Genomic DNA, 19,747 nt, shown 5'->3' with positions numbered 1-19,747 from the left:
CTCAAAGTAGCAGAAGAACAAGACAAATCTCTAAGTCCTCTAGCAGAGATACAGTTTATATTGCGTATATTTTGGACTTTAAAGAGGAGAAAATTCAAAATATTTTACAACAAACTTCTCTTGCTCATTGAATAGATCATAGTAGTTACATTAGAAAAATATAGAGAAATCGCGATTCTACTCTTTTGCAGGACCACTATTAATAACATCAGCTATGCGCACATGCTCAGTTCTGGAATTCTATTAAAATAGGATCCTATTTTCTTAGGTCTGTAACACGAATAGATTATATATCAGAAGTATCAACCAAAAAAAATAACTTCTCACTTTACTCTATTAAGATGTTTTTAAATATTTCACCTACAGTGAAATGTATATAGAACTTCAGAAGGAAGGGAAGGGGAAAGCAGCAGCTGGAGGCTGAAAGGGGAAGCACTGAATCAATTGTGCTCTATCAGACTGGGTGTGAAAAGTGTTCAACATTAGAGGAAAGGAGATGGAGGCAAAGCCTTTCTATTTAAAAATGTAGAAAATTTCAATATTTCTTTTTAATACTTAAACCCTATACAATATTTTAATATCTTTATGAGAGTACTTAAGGAAAGATGTGAGTGAAGATCTAAAGTTCAGTAGGGCTTGGAGCACAATAGCAAACTGAATTATTCTCATTTCTTGACTAAATGCTTCCCGCAACAGAGCAAAATAACTAATCTCAGCTAACAGATCAATAACATCAAATGATTTTTTCGTAAATCAGACCAGCTATGGCGTAGTCTAACAACCAATCGATCATTAAGAGAAAACGCCATTTTAGGTTTGATTCAGTTTCAGTAATGTGTCCTGAAAACAGGCAGACTTCATGTATATACTGTTGTCTTAAACTGAAGATTATAAATACAAATAACATCTGTTACTTCCCAGAATCAATCATAAGTGGTGTTAAAATTAATGAGGGCTTCAGGCACTGATCTTGCAAGGAATTCATTTTAATCTGTAGAAGTCTTGGAGGTTTTGTCATGTTTGCCTAGAAAAAGCTACATGAGCATATTGCTACAAGTTCTGCATTACATATCCTCAGTACATGGGGAATTTAGAATCTACTAGTAGAAGTGCCAACTACAAAAGACAATGGTAATCAGTTTAAAAGCTCATTAAATTTTGCCCATCCTTGTGCCAACTTAAGAATTTTACTGTAGAATCCCAATATCCCTGAATTACATTTCATCAGATAAAAAAAGAATATGAGGACTTCATCATTCACTACATCAGGTAAACACAAAGACAGACTAATCAGTTCCTAGGATATTTCAGCCATCGCAAGTAGAAGCAGCATACCAATTACGAAACGTGTACAATATCCTGTGGGAAATACCCTACTGAGTCATTGACCATTTATCCTGTTAACTTGTAAGACATGCAAGTAGCTAATTAAAATTCAATATTCCAAGACCTGACCCAATGCCTAATACTCTCCTTTAAAGGCAACAGCCCCCCTGCTCCCTTACATCTGCCTGTAAGTGATTTCTCCTTGCTTATTTTGTTGCCTTGGGAAATATGACTTGAAGTGTTCCAAAGTACCACGAATAATGGATCATTTCAGTCTACGTTATGCAGAGATTGATGTTTATTTTAAATACAATAATTTTCAAGAAAGATAAAGAATAAGATAAAATTTGACTTCAAGCTAAAAGAAACGTTTAAATAGCTCATTTGTAGTTACAAGCAATAATATTTTGGGGAATCATTAATTAGAAAAAAATTCTACCAAATGAAGGCATCTTTCCAATGCCTCGGATTAGGACAATTTGAAATAATAGGCATACAAAGAGATGGCAAGAGAGGGAACCAGGAATGCCTTAAATACACTTGTTATATCAGCAGCCTAGGAAGTTACTGATAATGAGTTATTTATCATGTGCTCCAATTTAATAGCGAAGTAATTTTTTTAAAAAAACAACCACCAGAAAATGCATTCAAAACGGCACAGGAAAAGCTATGACTGGGCCATTAATACTGACCTCAGATTGAAAAGCAAAGATATGCTCCAAACACGTCAAATAACACTGAGCTAGAATAATGACAAATTCTTAGTGAAAAGTAAAGACAGAATTCCAGAAAGTTATTTCAAAGCACACACATTAATTATTGACTAAAGTACCCGAGAAACACAAAATAATAAAAATCTGGAGAAAACATTCTGTTAGTCCTTCATTATTCTGGTTAAAATAGGTTTTTGTCACAGGGAGAAAAAAAACCCTCTAACTTTTCCACAAAATTAAGACTATATTTAAATCATTAATATTACAAGTCAGCTTCACATTAAGTATTTCTGGCTGTCTGTGTAAACTAAACATACCAAAATCATGTATATTTAAAACATACAACTGCTACTCCTTTATCCCCATAATAACCTTTTTTCCCCAAAGGAAAGGAAAAAAGACTGCCATTTCCCCCCTAATCTCTGATTACTTCAGTTAATGTATCATTGAGAGTTATTACTGTAATTCGTAGTCCATATAACTTTGACTTCCTAAAATATTGCAAAATATTAACGTTTATTAGGTCTAGGTCAATAAAAAATGGGAAAAAAATATATAGATCATTCCTAAGAGATAAAGATTCTTAAGACTAGTGTAGAAGACTACATGATTGGACTTTAAAATGTTCCTCTATTTTAAAATGAAGAAAAGAAATTAAATAGAACTAATCTTGATTTTTAATGTCCCCTTGCAAAAAAGTAACTAATAAGATTTAATTTTATTTACATCCCGTCAGTCTACACGCAATGATAACACCCTCAACATTGCGCTCTTTGTTAAAACCAGGCATTAGCCTCATACTGACAAAAGATACCAGGAAGGGAGCTTGGAGCTTTAACATCTGCACATCTGGAAAACCCTTAGTGTTTAATTTTCCTTTCAACAGTAATAACACCAGTCACTGAGTGCTTCATTAGAGGACAGAAGGAAGAGAGCCCCCACTCCAAAGGGTAGTTTCAGAACACCATCTCAAACAGAGCTGGGATGAGCTAGCAGCCAGTTGCCATCAACAAGAGCAGTCGTGCCCCCACTTCTGCCTTCCCAGCAGCAGCATTGGCATCTGTCAGACGCCGGCTCAGCCAATGCAGGACATTAAATAGACAAGTAAAACTAACCTAACGAAAAGGCCATTTTCCTTCTCACCCAATTTTCACTTCCCTCAAATAAGAAATACATTTTTAAGAGAAACTGCGTCTGACACGTTGCCCAATAAAAAGCAAATCAATGTACTGATCACAGTGAAACTCCTATGGCATAATGAAGCCAACCAGAAGTATAGGTTTAATAATCAACATCTTATAAAACCAGTTAAGAAAACCTTTTCCCCCTCCCATCTGTGTAGAAAGTGGAGCTAACACCTCACAGTCCTGAACCAAGTTAACTTGTCTCCATGTCCCACTGCCACCCCTCAGAAACCAGACCAGTCTGCTAGCGTTTTGCTGAGCAAGCAGAAGAGCCCACAGACACAGTCTCATGTATCACCCACAAGCAAGAGCAGCGACTCAGCTGCTGCTTCAAGACAAAGCAAAACCTTGAAGCACAGAATGTCAGCTGCTTTTCTGAACAAAAGGAATATGGCCATTTGCCACTGCTAGGTATCAGCTTTAAACACTTTGGAAGAGTTCTGGGTAGATGAATCTTTTCTACTAAAAATGAAAAGCATTTCTGCTAAAAGCGGCTGATTACTTAAGACTTTTTTTTTTTTTGGTTGAGAAGGAATGCTTCCAACACAGTATGTCATACTTCCTGATGGGATTATGTACACAAAAGAATCTGTTAAAAATGGAGTACGTTTTTAGTCTCGTTTCCAAAGTAAACCCAACTCCTGTAATCACACAGTCTCCCCTCAACAACTTTTAAACATGTTGTCAACTTCCACTAAGTTTACCAGTGAGAGAGAGGAGAAGATTCAGATATAATTAAGTTTCCACAAATTATGCGAAATCAATGGCTAGGTACTGAAGGGAAACCAAAATTGGTGAGCTCACTGAAAAAAGGGCAGGCAAAACACGATCATTATATATCCCACTTGGAAGCAGCTGCCTGGTGACCAGCATGCGCGGCCTGGCCGGCCAACTGGGACAGACACAACTGCGGGATAAGCGCAGCTTAGAGGGAATCTGAGGATTTTAAGGACACCAGTCCACAGGAATCCAGGCTTTGTGAGTACACTGCTCAGATAACTTGCTTTTTGAACATCACAAAACAATTAGTCTTTTGTGGAAAAGCTCCAAAAAATGCCACCATCAGGATTCCATATATTTTAGGTCCTGTTTTGAACGCTGCTCAACATGCAGCTCTTTGCATTGATGAACCATGTAGGTTGTCTTTAGAATTCATCAATGGGCTTTCAACTTCCTTGTCCTCAACAGAATAAAGAGGGGGGAATCTGTTTGAATGTCTTTGCTGATGTGTAAGTGCGATAACATAGGTAACAAGAACTACCAGCAGGTTCACATTTTCATTTAGATTAACGGGTTCAGAGTCATGCAACTCACAATGGTTGACCCAATACTTCAACACCGCATAAAGCATGATTCGTACAAATCTTAACATATGACACGTACAAACCATCAAGTATTTAAATGAATAGTTATTGCTCAATACTCTGTTTCAGAAATCCAATTAGTCACTGAAACAGACTTCCATCAAAGTTGGCAATGACAATACTTCAGCCAATGAAGCCTACAATGACAGTAACAGATAAACTGACGTGCCAGATACATTAACTTAAACAACTGTACAATTTATACATTCAGAGTGCGGTTTTTCTATTTCCCCACCAGTACATTGTCTTGGCTCAAGTCTGCCTACATTCAAGTCAATAATCATGTGCTTAAATCAACGCCAAGTGCCTTTGAAAAACCTGCTCACTTCAGATTCATTAGGATGACAGAAATCTCTTCATTCTGTAAGGAAAAGCTTTCACGTCTCAGCTGGGGTCCTTAAATTCATTGCAATTTTCCTATTGCAATCTCACTGTCTTCACACAGACAGGCCCAGAAACAAAAATGGCAATATAAAACACTCACTACCAAATTAGGTGAATTATCTACTAAAACACTCCTGCACAAAGGAAGGCTACTAATTGCAACACCCCACAAAAAAACACTAGCTAGAGTCCATGGCAGTTATGACAGAAGAGCAGCCTTGGAAAATGGAGCCTCTCATTTTTTAAAATCACTAGCTTGAATTTTGCCCAAATACATAACAGACCTCATTGGCGAGAATTAGTATGGAACAAGAAAGGTCTGAAAAGAACTGTATTTCTTTCAGGCGTAATTAGAGGTAAAAAGGTACCTAAATTTCATTCCAGGTATCAATGCTAAAATTGAAGAAAGTCAGCAGCTGTTTGCATCTTAAGACAAAATCTCAATGGCAACAGCCCCTCAAACATTGCCCTTATCTACCTATAACTGCAGTGAAGTAATTCTTCATAAACAACAAATTATTACAAATTCAGATTCCGAAGCCTGTAAAGTGAAACCAGAAGTTCTCTCTATACTTGCTATTTTCAATTCATACAATGTTGACAATGAAATTAATGTAGCTATTACTAGATAAATACAAATAGAGTAGAAATTCACACTACTTGGCTTGCGACCTCTGCAGAAGAATATTTCTAGTAAATATCAACTTTTCCAAGTATTTACTAAATGATAAACCACTAGAAACAATCTACACTTTGAGCCTAAACTCGCCAGTGCTGCCCCTTTAACACTGTTGTTTAGCAGTGCTCCAGTTTGCCATCAGTTGATACTCCTAAATATAGCTCTGCCTTAACCCCCCCCACAGTTCACCAGCCACACAAAGCCAACTTCATGACTCACACCCTGATACAGGCCAAGCAACCCTCGCAACACTTCTGCAATTTAACATGAAGCATGAAATAACATCAAAATCTCAGGAAAACATTTAGAAAATAACTCACTAAAACATAGCCTTTCTTAACAATCTCTTTGATTTTGTAACCTTTCTATTTGTTACATGGGCTGTCGATTCTCTGCAACCGTGTTTGTGTTCAGTGGGGTTGCATGCAGAATCAATTCCAGACTGGTTTTTCTCACTCAGGCTCCCATTCCCTCACTGCAACCCCCTCCCTGCTTTTTCTGAACTCCTTGAAGAAATTTTGCTAACAGCAGACAATGGAAGCAAAAGAGAAACACACAAAGTAATACGAGGCTTTTGTGACTAGTTCAAACGTAGAAGTAGGGTCACTTCACAACCACAGATGGTATTTATTGCAAGAATGCCGTGTATTGCAGGCACCAGGTCTGTTACACAATAAGACAAGCACTTCTTCACATGCGGGTGTGAACACGTGTGTCCTGCTCCTCACTCCGTTACACGGGAGGCCTGGCTGAGAGTGGGAAGTGCTCTGGCAGGAATTTAAAATGCATTCAAATCAATCGCCCTCAGGGACTGGTGGTTTCTATTGCATAAACAATGCCACTTAGGAGAAGAGCGTTTGCATTTGCTTAGGTTGTGGTTAACTAAAATATTCTCATATAGTCTTACTTTATTGACATGGGATAACTAATGTAATTGAAATGAAAAAGGTAGAAAGAGTAACAGATAGAAAGGCAGAGGGAAAGGTGGAATCTGAAGAGAAAACATGAGGTAAACACTAAGATTTCAGGTGGGGAGCTTAGGGGAAACAGGGTTGTTTTCAGAGCCCGGAGGTCCAGCCTAATTTCTACAGCCCGGCTATTACTCTGTGCAGAAGGCAATTAGCGTAGCCATGAAAATTAAAGAAACAGAGAGGAGAGTTTTCCCATCTTTCCAACAGTAGCTTTTCTCAGGACAAAGGAATTATCAAAGAAAAAATGGAAGCTAAACAAGATGTTTTCGTGACAGTGGCTTTACTTAACACTACACTGCCTCTGAAACCAGTACATTATTTCCAAGTTGAGCTATTAAGTAGGCACCACACTGAGTGCAGATTTTCAGCTTTCAGAATACCCAGTGAGATTAATTTCATTTAGAGTCAAAACATTTGTAGATTTTCTGCATGAAGAAGTGCACATTAAAAACCATAATCCAAAGTTTTCACTACATTGACAGTGCTGTGAATCCATGAGAGACCCTTCCCTAAAATTACACATTTTTGTATTGTATGAAAAACAGTGCCCTCTGGCTTCACATTAAACGGGAACCAGAAAACAGTTCAAGGGATAAAACAAGTTACCTTGTTCCTATTTACATTTCTAGGAAGGAAACATATGGAAAATTACATGACAACTCTAACTACCCTTAGTTGTCAAAGAATCACATCATCATCGTTCAGATGATCTGAATATTGAGACATTTTGGTATTCAACTTAAAATATAACCCTTATCAGACAGTTGTACATATATCATGAGAAACTAGAACTCAGTGAAAAACAAAGAAAACCACCATTTTTTTTTCTTCAGAACTATTTTCTTCACAGGGTATTTGTTTAAGATATAAAGATGTTGAAAAGCCTTATTCAATCAAAGGTACGTAAAGGAGTTTCACTTTTGCATAACCTTCGAAAAGAGATTCTACAGAAATGGAGAACATTACAAATTCAAGAGAACTTTAAATTTTCTGTTGCTAAAAATCACATACACAAAGAACAACTTCCCAATGTATTAGAGCTGAAGAAGGTAAGATTTCAGAGAAATTACTCAGAAGTCGAGAACTTTGCAAAAATAGTGACAAACTAGATTTAACCAGCAAAATCTATGCTGCCTAGAAAAACTACTTTTATCCACCACTCATTTACTTCCTTCTACAGGGCAGAGAGAGGATAACATTTTGAGACTAACTTCTACATCCACATTTCTTCTCCCTCCCCTCCAAGTTACGCATGCCATATTTCAGGACTGACTAACATCCAAAGTGAAAACATTTTGTATCCTTAATACCAGTTCGTTTGTGTTATCTAAGGATGTGTTGGGAAAAGCACATTTTTTAATTGAGACTGCAAAAGGATAAAGAAGCAGCAGGGTATACAAGGAGGCCTGGCAAGAGAGAAGCTATGTTAAGAACAAAGAGACACAAAAATCTAAAATATATCTCTAAGATATAGAAAATAAAGATTATCCAAACGGATAAGTTCATGATTTAAGTTTTCACACCCTGCAATGTCTTTGCAATTCCACACTTAAGTAAAAAAAAAGTCTAGCATAAATGATACCTGTGAGACAGTATTCCAGTTATATTTTTGTTTAGTTATCTGCCCCGAAGTATACTATTACAAGTATCTACATTTTACAACTACCTTTTAGTATATGAATTGACTACATTTGCTATGAAACTGAAAAGCTTAATTCATCTGATAGAAATAGAACTTTCTGATCAGAACAGCTAAAGGAATAGCCAGTTGGTGAACAGTACACACTTCTTTCCAAACATGTCATTATCTGATTCAAGCACACCATCGCAGTAACACAAGACATGTATTTTCCATAAAAAAGCATTGCAAAATTTAAAATCCTTTAAGAATAAAACTTCTTCTCCATATTGGTAATTGCACATATTCTGAACCAGGTTTGATTTAAGGAGCCTTCAACATGTCTGAATTGCTATACATTAACTTACATGTAACAACGCATAGATTTTCAAACTCATTTGCGCTTAAGCAATTATTTTGTACTATTCCTGAAATGATACTGCGTGTTCTTAGTTTGAATTTTAGAAAACCCATGGCCACATTAAACAAAGGAAATGCTCCTGTAAAATAGCTTCCTGAAAGTTGGAGGTTTCTAGCACACTACTTCTGCAAAGGGAGTAATCCAGCATGTTTAATTCAGAAGTAGGAAAACAAGCCTAATACCACTTTGTACAGAGGGATAAAAGATTCAATTATATAGTCTAAATACAGATCCTTGGTAAATCAGGTAATCTACACCTCTACAGAAAACTGAACCTTAAACACTAAACTCCTCAAATTAAGCATGATTGCTGGATCTCGCAGTCAGTGCCCTGGTGTCCACATTCATCCCTGAACTGATGTTTCCCACTTTGTACAATATTTCACAGTGGCACTAAACAGGCAGGATATTCTTAGAAATGGAATTCTGACGGAGTACAAAACTGAAGTCACTTTGGTTCATCTATCATACATTCCCATTTAGTTATGCATCTTTAGTTAAGTCTCTTTCGAGATTTTTCAACCAATCAAGAGAAGTTAGATGGTTCCTCTTAAAACCACATCACAAGAAAGGAGAGAGCACACAGCTGTACTACAAACTGCCACCTATTAAACAATACTGACATTAAATATGATACTGGTTTAAAAAATACAAAACACCAAACACAAACTCACGCTCCATGTAATTTTTATAAGTAGACTGAGGGAGGGTACAGTTTTCAGGCTCTTCAAATGAAAATGTGAGGTAATTTCCCAAAATCATCAGTGATGTATCTCAGTGTACTGGAAAAAATCCCAAATGCAACATTACGAATGTGAGCTCAGCCAATCATCTCAAAACTCCACTTTAACACTTCTATTACTATTTTACACTGGTGATACTAACTACTTTAACACTCTAGTTCATTTATAGTATTGGAAAAAACAAGATGTTTATTAGCCAAGTAATAAATATGGCTGTTTCTATAGATAACTGTTCTGCTTTTATTTATACGTGGACATATTTTGTTTCATAGAGGGAGAGACTAAAAATAACATATTGAAGCTAACTAAAGAAAGTAACTGAAATACTGGGCAAAATCCCTACCCTCTGTACTTTAAAGAGAGTTGAAAAATCACACTCAACCAAGAACTGACACAGAAGATTTGGAAATTTTGGAGATGAGCCAGCTGGAATCTGGGACCTAAACCCACAACCCTTACACCAGGAAAAGGAACCAGTCTCCTTTAACACTGGCCCTGAATTCTGACCAATGTATATTAGTGTAATAATAGGCATTTAATAAATTTGAAGTCCCGAGGCCAAAAATCACATACTTCTGAAGCAAACACAGGGATGACTGCCTGCACCTCAAACCCTCTTTCCAGTCGACTTTAAATCTTTTCTATTAAGTTACTGCAGAGCACGTGCCTGCCGCTGTGCTATGAGTTTCTTCAAGCAGCAAAGGTATGAAATTGTCTTGATTCTTGTTAGTCCCACCACTGCCCACAGGCATGTAAGTAGCAACAATGGACATCAACAAGTTTGGACAGGTTTCCTTCTGGTACTATTTGGGGAATCTTAAGCACCATCAGTATCTGTCTGCATACAAACTCCAAAGAATCAAGAGTGCCTGCCTTATATTCAGAAGATTATTTAGAAATCTAATTTTTGCTTATATGAAAACTCAGAATTTATAGATTATAATAACTAAAAGTTGCTTTAAAACTGATATAGAATGTTTCACAGCATTCTCTCCTTTCTTCAAAAACTTAACTATTTGAGTTTTCTGACATTATAACCCGGCAGTGGTCAAGAGCTAACTTAAAGGCATTTTTGGCTAGATGAATGTATTATGACTTTAGCTTAAATAATCTTACACAGCTCAATTTTTAAATATGATTTAAAAACCCTTGTATTCCAGTGGCAAGATGAAACACATTTTTAAGATCTCATAATAAACCCCTGAAAATTAGAGCAGAGAACATTCCAGAAGCACTAGAGAATTCAGAAGTTATTTTCTTCAGAATTGCTACACTTCTGATTTCCTTTTATAGTGCTAAGAAGCTACATTCAGAAAAACAGAAAAAATCTCAAAAACCAATTTTAAAATCTTCAATACAAATTAAAAAAACCCCACAAACACCCAACCTAAAAAAAGGCTTTATAAGGAAACTATTAACCAAAGTATTCTTCCCCAAAAGCCTCAGCTGGGTCAATAAAGACACATGTCAGTACTGTACTTCTGATCTAAGACATGTCACATTTTTTTCTTATTGAGCGATATGTTGATATTGATTTGAAAACAAGGCAATGAATCACTTATTCTTTTGCACGTATTCTTTTTGCAAAAATAGTCAAATCCTCTGAAATAATCACAAATAAAACAGCAGAAATGGTAAGGCAAACAGGGTAAATGAAACTTATCAAATGATCAGCAAAATACACTTCTAATTTCATTTGATCCTGGTTCCTTAGATGCACACCATGTTATGATACATTGCCCAATAACCAACACAAATTACTCAACCTGCTTGTTGGAACCACACACAGCAAAGAGCAGTAACTGCAAAGGGACTAAGTCCACCACAGCAAAAATAGAGTTAAGAAAATGGTTTCAGTTTCCGGTGCTGAAAAAGGGCAAACACATTAAGCACCATGTCTTTAACTCAAAGAAATAACCTGAACTTTTTTTTTTTTCCCCCAACAATTTAACTATTCATAAGATATTGATTAGGTAGGGAATTAACATAGATATACAATGATACATAGATACAATGATGTTAGGTAAACTCAACAGTTCACAGAGATAAAATGTAATTCAATAACAAAATCCACTGAATTACATACCTTTTCCTGAATAATACCAGATTACTATAAACTAGTTAAAAATGCAAGGTTATTTTATTGGAGTTGTAAGACAGCAGTTAGTCATAAAAACTGTAAGTATTCCAAAACTGAAGACAAAGGTTTGAGTTTTCTTTGTTTCATTCACTATTTTAGGCTAATTTCAGCAAAATTCTTGAGAAAGACTGCCCTCCAGTGTTCACTGATCACTGTGCTGGGATGAGACAGCCCATACAGCTGGAATCACTTCAAGCTGGCTTTTTTTTTTTTTTTTTTAATAATCACATTACTGATTCAGCGAGTGAAATTAGCCCACCAAATGTTTGCACAGAAATAAAAGGCTGGTGCAACAGCAGGACTGTTCCTAGGGCTTTCACAGAAGGTGGTAACGCTTGCTGGTTGGCATCAGTCCTAGAAAGCCATTCTGGGCCTTTAAAATGGCATCGCTGCTTGCAGCTGCTCTTTGCTCTTAACAGAGGCTGCTTATTAAAAGCTTCTAAATTGTTCGAGGAAGGCCTAAAGGAATAAAATGCATGTTAGACACCTTGTAACAAGGTTAGCTGTGCTAGTCTGTACCAGCTCTTCACGCTAACTGCAGCTGTATGGAACCTACCTTCAGAAAGGTACTGAAACATCCACAAGTATGAATCCAACATCACCTACAGTTCCCATGTCATATTGTTTACATGGCAAGAATCCTATAAGTGCTTTATAAATTATTAAAAGCATTTTAGAAATGGAAAAGCCAAGGTACACAGCAGTCTGTCATGTAAAGTCAGTTCATAGTGAGCCGGCAACAGGAGGGACCTCTAGATTCCTGCTTTTAACAACATCATTTGGTAAGTTAAAGAAACAAATGCTCTAAATTTGGCAAAATGTTTGATATTCACATAGCTAACTGCATTTGAAAACATTCAGGAAATCATCTAGCCTCCTATGAGCACTACACTAAAGCACTACAAACCTGGCAGTAAGGTAAAAGCTTTGCTTTTGACAGTATTCAATAAAAACCAAAAAACACTTAAATAGTCATACAGGCAACTCTAAGAAAAAATCTAGTTTTTGTATGCTAGCAAACGCAAGACTATTGTTGTGGTACTTGTAGACGAAAAGCAATACATGTGCCAATTTTAAGATGTGTGTTACTCTGAAATTGTGTGTGTGCATGAGCAACCTGCCTTGAGATCAATTTACTCCAATGAACAAAAAATGTATCAGTTCATGATCCTTCAATTATTTATTCAGAAAAAACATGACACTGAGCCAAGTTTAAAAAAGCCCCACAACATTATTCACTTACACAAGCACCACAACATGCTTGTACTTACACAAGTACCTACATCAGTATGCTCAGAAACAAGTTCCTTGGTTTTTAGATCAGTGCTTCCTTAAATTACTTAAAAATCAGAATCAATCCCCAGCATAGGAATCCTAGGCCTTTCATCTGTGCATGTTATCATCAGAAAAAAAATCACTACTTCTTTTTGCGTATTTAAAATACATTTTTACACTACCTCCGACAACTGGCTTTTTTACCAAAACCCCCCTTTTTTTGCACAGAACAGAAAAGGCACTTGGCCTTCAATAACAGGACAGCAACAATAAAAATAACAAAAAGAGAGGAGGGAAAGGAAGCTATTATGTGCATCTAGAGGGCAGGCACTTGTCTCAATCTTAACTTACGAGCCCCAATTACTTTTCCTCACATATTGCTTTCTAATTTTTCCTTTGTCACTTTGAGGATCACCCATTAAATTCTTTTATCAACTTCAACTACAAAAATATCAGAACAAGTGTTACAAAATGATGCTTTAACTTTGGCTGGTTCAAATAAATAGATAAATGAACAAATCAGTAAAGAGAGATTCTGGCATGGGAACAAGCAAATCGACCCACCCCACTTCCTCTGGCATTTCCCAGAATACAGACTTATTAATGCTCAAAACACTTACCAGCGTGATAGAGGTAGTCTTGATTTAGACAAAATATTCTTAAGATAGAAACAAAACCAAAATAATTTAAAATTTGGCTGTGATAATCTCCTTTGTGGACTTTTAACATCAGTCAAGCAGCCTTTGAATTTAATATTCAAGTACTGTTTCCCTTCTTAAAGGCACAGAAGGAAGGTATTTTCAAAACAGCACATAGACTTCTGTCCAAGGTCTAGGATACAACATTTTCTTTCCAATGGATAGTCAGGCACTTTTGAAAAGAGGAGCACAGAATGTGCCAGAGATATCTTAGAACCAAAAGGTCACAACTGATTTTGAGATACAGATTTAGGTGACATACATAATTGGCACATTTAATGTTTGCGAGCCTAGAGGACTTCTGCATTTGGAATTTACGCATGATTTCGATATATCTAGTTAGAATTTACAAAACAGGTAACACTGTTTCTGTTAAGATAATAAGGCATCAGCCCATCTGCAAGACAAGTGAAGCCAGTACAGAAGTTCATACGGCCCTTGAGCCAGGACAAGGCGATAAGAGGGGCAGCCAGCAATAAGGACAAGGAGATGGACCATGTGTGAGACAAGGCTCGCACTCCCCGGCCTCTCACCCTGATGACCACAGGAAGGTTCACAGTCGGCAAGTACATGCCAGGCAAAAGATACAGATAAGTGATACAGAAAAATAAGCCATTCCTGAAACAGTGCATCGAGATACGTGATTCATCTTTGGATCAATACTCCAACATTTTCCCAAACTAAACCTCAAGATGCTTTTCATGGCCCATTCCATGAACAATCATGTTTTCCATTCAGCAGTTTCAACTAAATATAAGTGCCATTGGGCACCCAAGGGCACATACCTAATCTAGTATAATCTTATCTGCTGCTCCTGTAACTAGATGCTCCTCCTGCAAGGTGTCTGTTCAGTACATGGTAGAACCCAGTAGTATCAGTCAACAAGTATAATCTCCTGTCTGCTGGCACAGGACCTCCAACAGAAGTGCAGGGATACGAAGGTGAAAAATAAGACAGTACTCTCTCCTCAGAAGGCATTTTGTTCACATGCTCCTTTTTAGTTGTCAGGGTGGAGAAATCAATAGTGCTGCTAAATTACAAATTCTATAATACAAACCAGGGGGTTTTTTGTCAGAGGCAACAGTTCCAGACTTTTCAAAGAATATTCTGACAAATCATTATTAAAAGAAGATTTATTACAAAGATTTTATTATCCTTGCTCCCCAAGAACTTTTGCATTTGTTTTAAATCATTCTTCACCTCCTATTCAAGGACTACAAAAAATGTACAGTAGTCTCAGAGGTTGTAAATAAGACAAATTGTGACTTATAAACAGCTGTGTTGAAGCAGACAGTATTTCGTGTTTGCCATTACTTGAAAATGACATACTGCTTAAAGCTTTTTGACAAATACTTTTCACAAAACATTTGAGCTGCAAACTTGCAACACAAATTAACTAATGCAAAGCAGTCTGTCTCTTCTAACTTCCAGGAACTCAGAATAATACCAGAAAATAACTTTCCAAAGCTTGCCAGAATGGCTATGCATATCAGATATGGACACAGTATTGCTTTTCAGCTGGATGTTCTTGAATTCTGTTTGTGTGGCAACTTTGTAGTTGAAATACAGCATGCTTCATTACCTTGTACTCTTACAATATTTTGCTGCAAAACTCTCAGATTTTTAGCAATTATAAGGAGATTGGTATTTTAAGGAAATATTAATTGAATGTTAGGAATTAGGGATGAAATATTTTCATCTTCAGTAAAACAGCCTATGCATCAAGTCATGTCTCCGATCATTAAAATTTTGCATAAACCCATATAAAGAATAAAGAGGCTGCTCACTAGAACCAAGAGGATTCTTCCTCATAAGAAACAAACTATAAACAATAGCAAAAAAATCCCAAACCCTGAAGAAGAAGAAAAAAAACCTCCTGAAAAAACCCTATACCACATGTTTTTAAGTGGAAATAGGCAGTCATGATTAACTGTGCATTCCTTATAGCAATAATTTAATTATACAGAGTAAAACTGTAGAGCTTTCAGAAAAGCTTCCTTAATTTACTAGATAATCTACAAGCAATTTCCTTATATGGCTGGAGAGAAATCACTACTGTTGGCTTTAAAGCTGGAAGATAAATGGCCTTTTAAACAAAAATCACTGTTACTAACCAGAATAAAAGTCTTGCATCACCATTGTTACAGATTCCTTTCATATAAATGTACTGCATTTTCTCCTGTGTGGTAAATCATAATCAAATCAGTAAAGGCATCTATTGAACTTATGTAAATTAACAATGCTGCTTTACAAGGAAATGGGAGAAACAAATGAACAAGAAGTCATCTGGGGATTTTAGTTTTAAAAATTATTTAAAATGACATCAGATTTAAAAATAAACAAAAAGAAAAAAATATATATACACACACGTATATATACACACAGGTGTGTGTGTGTATGCGCACACACGTGCGTGTATATATATATACACGCACGTGTGCCTTCAGCAGTAGAGACTACTCACGAATTTTTGGTAGAAGTAATTGCTTACAAAAACATTTCTTGAAATTTGGTCCAACTCTTAACATTAAAGACATAATATAATTCTCTCAGTATATTTCTCTCTGCAGGAGACAGCTCCGGAATATTTCTTATTTGGCAGGTACAAAGATGATATCCTTTCACTTCTATTGCAGAGTGGTTTGGAGTGGTAGTTTTTTTTCCAAACACTTAAGCATTTTTTGAAGTAAACAGACCATATACTTAATACATTTTGATATTGAAAATGGTCAACTTGGACATCAAATTGGAGTAAGGTGTAATTCAGAATTTCAAAATATTAAGCTTCCAAATAAAACTAATTCACCAGCTGCTTATGTTCTGAATACCAGGCCCATGCTAAAAGCAGTCAGCATGGTTAACTGCCTATATTAACAAATGGAGTACACCTATTTTTAATTTACTATATATTTGCTAAAAATTTCTAAAAATCGGACAGTAGACACGAAAACAAAACCTCTCATTTTGCTGTAGTTTGTGTATTTTCATTCACAAAATGAAAAATAAAGAATTAAATAACTTCTAAAGTTTACACTTTCTAAATTCTAAACACTAGTTTTGATATTAAAAAAGACAAATTAAGGACAAAACCAGCAGAGAATGCTATTCATACCCTACAGCAAAGCAGCTCAGAATCTGGCACAAAAGAGCAAGTCTCAATCATTAGGATGACTTAAAATTTTGTCAATGGAGAAAGTTCAAAATTTGCCACAGCCGTAGTAATTTTTTACCACTATAGTTCCAGCAGATGTATAAATAAAACTACCATTATTCACATCACTAGAGAAGTCGTATTACAGAATTTCCACTGTTGGGAAAATATTATAAATAATCCTTGCAATTTATAAAATATGAGACCTTACTGCTGTCTTTGGCAATTCTTGGCAGTGATACATACCTGGCTATACTCCAACCTGAGGATAACAGTGAATTAGGATAGTGTAATCCCTAGTTTTCTCCTATTCATGCATGTTTTCCCTCCTCACAATTCAAAGTTCACAGAAATAACCGTTTAATTAGAGTGCCTTCATTTTTTGCACAGATAACATACCTAAAAACATTCATAGATTTAAGTTTTCTTCTTATTAAATCGCATCAAAACAAATTAAGCCTATTTTGGATTATATAAGGATTCAAGCTTTAGGAAATTAACTGCTAGTTATAACTTACCTAGAACATTTCCTGCAGGTACTTCTTCAAGATCTTCAAGTTCTCTTCCCATAAGCAAGTAGAGATTCTCCAATGTACAGCAAGTCATATGAGGTACTAATGGCAGATCATCTGTAGCAGAACACTGGGATGACAGCTACACAAACAACCAGTGTTACGTATTTATCATTTCTTACCAATATAAACTTCTTCCTCAAAATCCATTTGCATTCCAAAGCTAAGAAAAACATTCTCCAGTATTTTCATTTCAGAAGTAAAATATTGAAAACCAACATATAGTTGAAAATATTTTTCCCCTTCCAAAAAGCCAGTCTCGTGGCAAATGAGTAAATGTTACCAAGAAAACTTAAAAATAATGCTTTCTTTGGCAATTTTTAAATGCATACTACTATTACTTCTCATTGTCACTGATAAAACAAATGTTTTAAAGTAAATTCATAAGTAATGAACTTCTATGATCACAATCACACGGATACAACCAGCCATTACCACAATTACCTAAATTACTTTGATACTTTTTGAAATTTTTGATTTGAACTTCTTTTTTTAAAAAAATTTTTGGAGTGAGCAGCATGTAAAAAGTCATCAGTGTTACAACAGAGTCAGAAGTTATGGTAACATTTCACTGTCACCTCTTACCTTTTGCAAAGAGTCAGCAGGATCATATTTTGGTCCTAAAACAAAGATCTTTTGCCCTCTTTGCACCACACCACTAAACACCCTTGCAAAAGCAATGAAAGACTCCTTGCTGTCTGCCTCCTGTTTCACCACCTTTGAGGTCGTGTTCTCTACTTGACCAGTGAGCTGCTGCACTTCACCTGATCAAAGTAAGAAAAATATATGAAGTATAAAAGCAGTTTCTGCCTTATCACCTGAATGAAAACAAATAGTCAGTTACATATTATCCTATCACACCTTGCGATGCACTAAAAGACTGAAAGAATGCCCCGTTATAACTCACGATCTAGTCCTGTTGCTCATACACTGCTTTTCTAGCAATGTATTATTAGGCTGTTTAGGAGGAGGTTTTGGTTGTGGGGTTTTTTTTGTTATTTTGTTGTTGTTGTTATTGTTTTGGCTGGTTGGTTGATAGTTGGTTTGGGTTGGTTTTTTGTTGTTTGTTTTCTGGGTTTTGTTTCGGGTTTTATTTTTGTTTGGTTGGTTTTTTCCATCTATGGAACTGTTTGGACTGGCATGTAGATGATTCTTTATAAGGTACACAGACCCTCGACAAGACCTAGGAACTACTAATAAAAGTTCTACGAGAAAAATAGATAGCAGAGCATGACATACGTTTCGTATCACCAGTGTCTGCAGTTACTTCAGATGAATTTTCACCTGGGGGCTTTTCTGACATCTCCTTTCCTTGATTTGCTGCCAATTTTTCTGCATGCCTTCGTTTCACAAGTTCACGACGATGAGCTATTTCTTCTTGAGTTAAAGGCCTACATTATATTTTAAAACATTAGTATTTGGAAATGTCATTTTTTTAAAAAAATAAATCAAATCACAATAATTAAGATTCTGCAAGAGACTTAATTTAGAAACTGCTTAATGAGACTCTTCATTTTATCAAAATTATTCTTAGAACTTGAAGGAAATCACTTCGAACACAGTTATCATACTTGCCTTTAATCCAAACATTCAACTCAAAAGAGCAATAAAACTATACATAAATTAAAAATCTCTCTAAAAATTACTTAAGAGAGTCCCCCGGGATAAAACATCAGAATTTGAAGCACAGGCTTTCAGAACTCAGAACCTGGGACAGACACACCACATGTCATAGAAAAGGCAAAAGAAAGACAAAATTGCGACCATAAACCTCTCAGCAACTTAAACAATCATTGTGACAGAATTATGAATATATATCTCTGAAATTTGGGATAGTGTGGTATTTGTTTGTTTTGTTTATTTTATTGCAAAAGAGAGTGAGGCTTAACAAGACAAAATGCAAAGCAGATGGTAGAGAAGAAAACTTTTTTATGATGATTTTTTTTTCCCCTGAAGGCAGCTGTTCAAAGCTATTTAAGGGTTTGGAATGTCTGAAAAATTCCCAGAGGGGAGAGATTGATAGGGAAAGTAAAGATGAGAGCGCCACGGGTGTCATAAATGCAGTCTATATATGATGGTATAGTATACACATGAGACATACGTATGCATTCCAACACATTTTATTGTCCAAAACCACTTTTCATTTGTGTAAATAATCCTGAGAGTGAAAGAAAAAAGTTTGTTTGCTTTTTTCCCTTTACATGGTATTTTTAAAAGCATCAGTATATTTAGATGTTAAATAACCCTAATCACAAATGTTAAATGTACCTTAAAATTCTGAAGGCACTCATGTAAGTTGCAATACATATAAGCATACGTAGTTATATTCTCAATTTGATAAGAAGCAGATTGAGTGTAGGTAGGACTCTAGCTAGTAGGTACAACCTAGATTTCCATCCTGGTTTCTGTCAGCATCAATTTCTATAAAATTAGTCACTCCCGGTAGTATCATTAGAAAACACAAAAAGATAATGTTGTCAAATAAATCCTTATATAGAATTGTAACAC

General features: G+C 35.9%; 1 protein-coding gene across 1 annotated transcript in view; it reads right to left on the bottom strand.

The window, feature by feature from the left end:
- The window catches only part of EFL1 (elongation factor like GTPase 1), a 73,564-nt gene that overhangs the window by 34,632 nt on the left and 19,185 nt on the right, over positions 1 to 19,747 (bottom strand). Inside the window, exons 13-15 of the mRNA XM_065641534.1 lie at positions 18,479 to 18,630; positions 17,825 to 18,003; positions 17,186 to 17,321 (exon numbers count right to left, since the gene is read on the bottom strand). Of these exons, the coding sequence (XP_065497606.1) occupies positions 17,186 to 17,321; positions 17,825 to 18,003; positions 18,479 to 18,630 (467 nt within the window). The remainder of the gene's footprint in view (positions 1 to 17,185; positions 17,322 to 17,824; positions 18,004 to 18,478; positions 18,631 to 19,747) is intronic.

The sequence above is a fragment of the Caloenas nicobarica genome, chromosome 10 (genome assembly GCF_036013445.1).
Source record: "Caloenas nicobarica isolate bCalNic1 chromosome 10, bCalNic1.hap1, whole genome shotgun sequence".
Lineage (NCBI taxonomy): Eukaryota > Metazoa > Chordata > Aves > Columbiformes > Columbidae > Caloenas > Caloenas nicobarica.
This window is presented reverse-complemented; position numbering and strand designations above follow the sequence as displayed.